Source organism: Hibiscus syriacus, unplaced genomic scaffold, assembly GCF_006381635.1.
Source record: "Hibiscus syriacus cultivar Baekdansim isolate YM2019G1 unplaced genomic scaffold, ASM638163v2 tig00110578_pilon, whole genome shotgun sequence".
NCBI lineage: Eukaryota > Viridiplantae > Streptophyta > Magnoliopsida > Malvales > Malvaceae > Hibiscus > Hibiscus syriacus.
In genome coordinates, this window is record NW_024062789.1 from 229,378 (window position 1) to 236,569 (window position 7,192).

Sequence of the window (7,192 nt, forward strand, 5' to 3'; positions counted from 1 at the left end):
TTTAATATGCTTGCTACATGTTCAGCCTATGGAGTTGAACTATCACAAGAAACCAACGCATCACATACTTCTTTGATGCGTGTTAGATACACACGCATACTATCGGTTCCTTTCTTGATAGACTGAAGCTTGTAGTGGAGACTAATGACTGTTGTGGTAGATCGATTGGCAAAGAACTGCAACACCATGCTCCAAACCACCGCTGTTGTCTCCGCTCCAACAAATTGGGACAGCAAGTGAGGGCTGATCGTGGATAATAGCCAAGACGCGAGCGCACTGTCTTGCGCCACATACTCCTCGTGCAGTTCATTCGGAACTGAATCACCACGCTCATCGACCACCGTGGCAAGAGGAGGACAAGCAGTTCCGGTTAGCAGTCGTTCTAAGTGATGACTTCGAACAGTTAACAAGATATGTTGCTTCCAAAGTAAGAAGTTGGATTCATCAAGAATGATATTAACCTTCTTATTTGTGAAGGATTTACCAGCAACGAACTCCATGGATCACTTGAAGCGCAGACAATGAGGAAGAAACCTTAGGAACTACCGGCAAATGATACCATATTAGGTATTGCAGTGATGCAAACCAGAAAATACAAATTGGAACTAAAGAACTTGTTTATTAAGCAAATGTTTTTTTTATTATATGATTTACACCTTAGCTACACTTAATATTTATAGCTCATTTGTAACTAACTTGAAACAACCTAACAGCTTGAAAACCGATTCCTAACTACCTTTACACTCAGCCCAACTTCCTCAACTAACTGCTTCCATGCATACACGCATATCACACACACGACTCCTTATGCACACGCCACCTTATGCACACGCATGCCACGCACACTATACCTTGACATATAACAATTAAGATTCTTAAATTTATATGAATATACCTTCAGAAATATAAATCCATGATAGTTTTATTAGAAGAGAATAAGAAAACCTCTATGATGGCAATGTTTTACTTTTTGGAGATCACTCTGTAAATTATCATTCTTTGTTTCGTCAGTTGAAATGCTTAAATGTTCCTTAACAATGGAGGCTTTTAATGAGAAAATTATTTTATACAACGTAGTTGTGCTTAGGTTAGGTATGCTGTCTTTCCAACTAAGCCCTTTAATTGTTTTTTTTACCCTTATCCAACAATGTTTATTTACTATATAATGCATGCTCCAACAATCCTACAAAAAGACAGTAAAGCAGATCAAATCACTGTTTGTTGATCTGCATGGATCTCTTTTTACTTTGGGAAGCCTTTAGATCGCTTTGCTCGCAGACCGTGGCCAAATAATGCAGATTGTGAAAAAAGTTGCCGAGGTTTCTTTTTTAAACAATGATTTTTCACTTTCTGCTTTTGCGTAAAGAACAATTTTGCCTTGGAGTTGAGGGTTTTGTTTGTATTTGTTACCTGGTATTGTCAAACATACTAGGTAACAAATTTGATCAAACATGAAACCTATTTTTCAATTAAATTTTGGATTTATTATATATAAAAGAGATACATATCACCTGTTTGTGAGTTTTTTTTCTTCATAAACTGTTTGGGTTTCGGGTTTCGAAGTATTTGGGTTGAAAGTTAAAATTCAAACTAAAACGTTGGGCCTGACACCCCATATCAGGTTTCAAATGATGAAAACACTATGCTTATTAATGTAGGCTCGTCTCTTGACATTGGATCATGAGATTGTTGTTGTATGCCTGGAAAGTTTGGTTTAGTTTTATAATTTCAGAGAATTGAACTGCTATTGCTATGGCATCAATTTTTTCAATGCTCCCTTTCGCTCTGGTTTGGTCCGTCTGTGTTGGGTTAATCCTTTCTTAATTGGAAGCTAGAAAGAGATATTACATGTTTAGTGTATATATTAATCCACGTTCATGTATGATATTAATTGAAGTTGTAGTTTTTATATACATTCATGTATGATGGGTTTGTCTAGAAATTATGTTATAATAATCATTTGATTATCTTATTGTTCTACTATAAATAGGTGACTTTGAGAATGTTCTATATATTATTGTATGGTGTATAATTTTTTTATCTTATTAAAATAAATATTTTGATAAAACGAGATTTTAAAATTCATTTAAAATGAATTTATTGAACGGCTTTAATATAAAAATATATTTTTTTAAAGATTTTAAACTTAACAATTATATCTACAAGATATATATACATTATCAATGAAGTCATTGTGTGTAATTGTTATTTACCCAAAGTCTTTGTTAACATATATCTCATATCTATATGGTAATTAATGGATGGTTGACTTTTTATTCCGGGACATATGTATATAAACTATACTAGGAAACATGATACCATCGCCTGCAGCTGCAAACTGGAGCCTTTAGATTAATTTAAGAATGGATGTGTTTATGATCCATCTGTCAACATTGGCAAAGCCCAAGAGGACCGCATTATATGATTTGCCAGAGCAAGGCACCCACTACATGAGTTGTCTGCTATATCTTAAAGTCCCTTTTCGAAACTGAAATATATAATTTTGAAAAACATTCACTGTGTAATTTAAGACAACTATAAGGTATGGCGTGGTTCCTAAAGATATGTTTTTTTTTATAAGAATAGAATATATTTCACGCCCAATGGTTTATTAAAATGAACATCCCGAAAGAAAGGCACGCGATGTGATGGCGCGTGGAAGTAAGTGCAGGTGAAAATTGACGGGGTGGCTAGGCGGTTGAGGAGAGAGAGTAGGAAAGCGACAGAGTCTGCACCAGTATTTTTTAAAGAAGAATTTATTGCAATAACAATTTATTACACACATCAACGCAATACGACAAAAAAATTAATTTTTTTAGAAAACTAACATAAATTCGAAAGTATGCTCTTTTTTATCTCATAATTTACGTTTTTATTAACTATGTATATAATTTTAAAAGATATTTTTAATAAAAATAATAAAATTATTTTTTAAAAGTGATTGATTTGATAACTTTATTTTGATTGATATAAGAGAGTAAGATATATAAAAAATAGGAATATTATTTCTTATTAATATTTTTAATAAAATATTCTGAATGAGGTAATTTTTAAAAATCAAAAGACACATTTAATGAATAAACGGGAAAATTTAATATTTTTATGAAGTAACAGCATATTGATGTGATGATGCGGGTAGTTGCGAAGATTGAAGAGGTCATGGTGGTGAGCCACTGAGCTGAAAAGACAACTTTTTAAAATGAGAAGATATGTAGTAATCAATATTATCCAAGCACAAGTCTTGTTTCCAAAATAAAGGGTGGGGGTTATGAGATAGAGAGGTTTTATATGTCGATGATCTACATGCACAAATCCAAGCTTTAGGTGCAAGAAGAACAATTCCCACCTGTTGTTATTTTCTCTCTTTCACTTCATCAAATCTCAAAGGTGTATTTTTTTCCTTTTATTTTCTTTCTCTCGGCTTTCATTTTTCTGGGGTTATTTGTCTCTTTTCTTCCATCTAATATATGTATCTTTCAGCATAGATTATGGTTTTAGTATGTTAAGAAAGGTTTTGTTGTTTCTATAAGGTTCTTGACTTTGAATATGCATCTATTTAGAGACTGTGAGGGTGGGATACTGAGATGGAATTTAAATGCTTAGATGATTAATGGGTTTTTTTGGGGTTCAACTTTCAGCTATTTCGCTGTATTTTTTTGTTTGTTTCGGATTTAGCATGCATTGAAAGACTCTTGAATTCGAGCTTAAACAGAATTTATTTGAGCAAGAACCTATTCAAGTGTTCTTCCCCCCCCCCCCCCAAATTATGTCATCTTTTATATATCTTTTTGTTGGGTATAAATGACTGATATATTTGATGTTTTGTATCGAACAATTTGATGTTTATAATGTTAGGCACCACCTGCTGCCTTTTACTTTAGTCACTAGCTTTCAATGGTGTCCTCATCCTTCTCCCACTAACCTCTAGTATAACAGAGAAGAAATGTTCATTATTTGAAGTTGCTGCATTTTGATAAGTGTAAATGGAATGGTTTCTTTAATCAGTTTTATTATGATTCTCATACATAGTTTCTGATCTGAGGAAGGCATTATCATCTCCAAATGGAATTCATCAAAAACTTGTAGCCTAATTAATATATCAAATTGATGGTATGAGTTAATGTGAGGTGTGCGGAGTTCATGACAATTTTGCTATTTATTTATATGGTAATTCAATTCTTGGAAGTATGTTTCTCTTTTTTTTTTGGTGGCTCACTGAACCTGCAGGAAGAGACTCTGACGGAGCCTTTTTTCTACCACTTTATATTTGTAATTAAAGTTAGCTGTGAACCATCGAGTTGTTTTTATATCCGTTCCTTCTTATAGGTAGAAGTCTAATTAAGTCAGTTTAACAAAATTTGAAATACCGCCTTGCAGTTATTTACTTTTGTAAATTCTGATTTACTTGTCGAACACTGACAGTGTGCGGTTTGTTGATAGGCTACTGGTGTTAGTACGCTAAAAGTCTGCAGCAAAGACTTCCTTTTAACATTTATAAGATCCTTTTGCACTTCCGAAATTTCAAAGAGTAGTTCAGGGCAATGCAGAACATGCATAGAAAGGATTCTGGTGTAAATGCACATTCAATGTGCACATATGCTGTCAGCAGCTCGTCTTTGGGCAACTCAACTGGATCTCAGGTCCTGCAATCTTCCATGCCTGAAAGTTTAAGCCTGAAGATGGGAATTCTGGCTCAACACTTTCATAACACCAAACAGCTGAGTTTTCAAATCCTGGACCAGGACTCATCATCAACTCAATCAACTGGTCAATCTTGCCCAGAAGCAACTGGTGCTGGAGACAGCAATATTTATGGGCAAAGTCTAATTTTACCATCGTCAGGTCTTTATATTTCTCCAGCATTACACCTTTTGATGATATCTAAGTTCGATGCCGTATAATTTGAAGATGTTTAATTTTTTTCATCCATGAGATTTTTTTTCTTCTCTAATTACCTGGCGAAGGGTATATCTAATTAGCTGTTCTCGCACCTGATCAGGGGTTAATGGAATTCATGGGAAGTTTGTTGGAAGCCATGCTAAATTAGCCTCTTTAACAGGACAACAAGACTATGCCGTCCCTCCTGCACAAGTTGATTATAGCAAATCAATTGTAAGTTACTACTTTTGTAGTTTGGCTGGTATGTAGAGGAGTCAATGTCTGGTATATCACATTCATTTATGTCAGTTTCTTACTGCAGTCACATATTCCTCTCCATTATGCCAAACCATATTTTGACAGTGTAGCAACGACAGCTTATGAATCGCAAGCTTTGGTAAGAGTTTTGTCTTGTCCAATTGCAAGCACTTCACTCTGGCATTTTTTACCAGTTCATAGAAAAGACAATGGTTGGTTTTAAAAGTTCTAGACCCTGTTTAACAGCACTTTTGTTATGATCATCATAACTGTAGTCTCCTCTTCGACGAATCTCAGAGAGAAAAGTTGAAGGAACCTGGACTTTTGAAACCATATTAAAAGATCTAGCCCTACTTATAAACATAACCTTGATGCTGTAGAAGATTTGAAAGCACAAGTCAGGGTACAAGTTTATTTTGATATAATGTAGATGCTATAGACCATTATTTTAATCCATCAGCACCTTCCTGTGTTCATCCATTCTTTGTTTCACATAAAGAATCTATTAGCCGGCTTGGTACAGGTCTAATTCTTTAATGTTCATTAAGCACATTCACGGACTATTCTGCTGCATATTATTATCTGTCATTCTATTTAACACTTTGCATCTTACTCTACTCTTATTATTCTTTCCTTTTCTTATCAAATTGATTCTTTATCAGAAAAGCTTTTCTTCCTTGATCTTATTTTATGAAGTGCTTTTACTATATGAAGCATGAAAGTTGCAAAAGTAGTGCATTAAGTCAAGAGGTTACTAAATCTTCTTTTATTTATTCTCTGTTTTCTGACTTATTGATTCTGCATTAAAGTGGATTTGGTATAGATTCCGATTTTTGTGTTGCTAAAACAAATGCCTTGAAAATCTATTTAAGGGACACCCTTTGTTATGCATGATCAGACGAAAAATGTTTCTCATTTGTTATCCGTTGCAGATTCATCATGCTCATATGATGGCAATGCTTCGTACTCGTGTTCCGCTGCCACTGGATCTTAAAGAAGATGAACCGATTTATGTTAATGCAAAGCAGTATCATGCTATTCTCAGGCGAAGACAATATCGTGCAAAGCTCGAGGCTCAGAACAAACTCATGAAAGTTCGGAAGGTATGTATGTCTCTTTGAGGTTTTCCTTCTTGCTGGTTGCTGCACAAGAACTGTATAAGAAGCTATTTTCCAAATGTTTCACAGCCGTATCTGCACGAGTCTCGCCATCTTCATGCATTAAAACGAGCTAGAGGGAGCGGTGGGCAATTTCTCAACACAAAGAAACTCCAACAATCCAAGAGCATTCTGACAAGCCACGGACTGGACATGTCCAGGTCACCTCAACTACATTTGTCTGCAAACATCTCCAAAACAGAAGTTCCTCAGCGGGCAAATTTCAAAGATGCTGCTTTGGCCACTTCTTGCTCCGATGTCACAAGTGCCTCCAACAGTGATGAAGTGTTTCAGCAGCCAGATTTCAAGTTCTCAAGCTATCCTCCTGATCATATAAGTCATGCCGGAAATATCCACGGTGATGGGAACCTCCATCATCTTTCTGGTCTTGGCTGATAGACAAGATTGATTCTTGTTTGAGCAGTTCGATGCTGACGAAAAACACGGCTGCTTAGTTCCCATGGGAAGTCATCCTTGGCTCTGTTTAGTTTTACTTGTCCTGTCAGCAGACTGTTAATAAACCGTGAACATTATGGTCACATTACTTTAACATAAACGCATGCATGCCTTGCCAATTGCCATACATTTGAGCTTCAATGTCATGTACCGTCGGTAACATCAACATTTCCAGTTTGATATGAAAATACGAATTAGAGAAGGTTCTCTAGTTGATTTCGAAGCAATGATTGTTTGGATTAATGCTGTAACTGGGCATCTTCAACTCCAAGGCCACCATAAAAAAGTATGGGTCCCAAGAACAAAGTGGAATCCACAAACTGATCGGTTTTGGATGATCGAATTCAGTTCCCTTCTTACAATTGATTACGGAACCCAGTTCTACATCCGCTTTCTAACACAGGCCAATTTGCCCATTAAATCCGTCATCGATTTTGAAAATC

The 7,192-nt window shown here is 35.4% G+C and overlaps 1 protein-coding gene across 1 annotated transcript; it reads left to right on the forward strand.

Moving 5' to 3' along the window:
• The first annotated feature begins 4,382 nt into the window (after positions 1-4,382).
• LOC120133353 (nuclear transcription factor Y subunit A-3-like) lies at positions 4,383-6,874 on the forward strand. Its single transcript, XM_039149957.1, has 5 exons — positions 4,383-4,842; positions 5,000-5,112; positions 5,201-5,275; positions 6,069-6,239; positions 6,324-6,874. Exons 1-5 carry the CDS (start codon positions 4,542-4,544, stop codon positions 6,687-6,689), a joined length of 1,026 nt encoding a protein of 341 aa, XP_039005888.1. The 5' UTR covers positions 4,383-4,541; the 3' UTR covers positions 6,690-6,874.
• Positions 6,875-7,192: the final 318 nt, after the last annotated feature.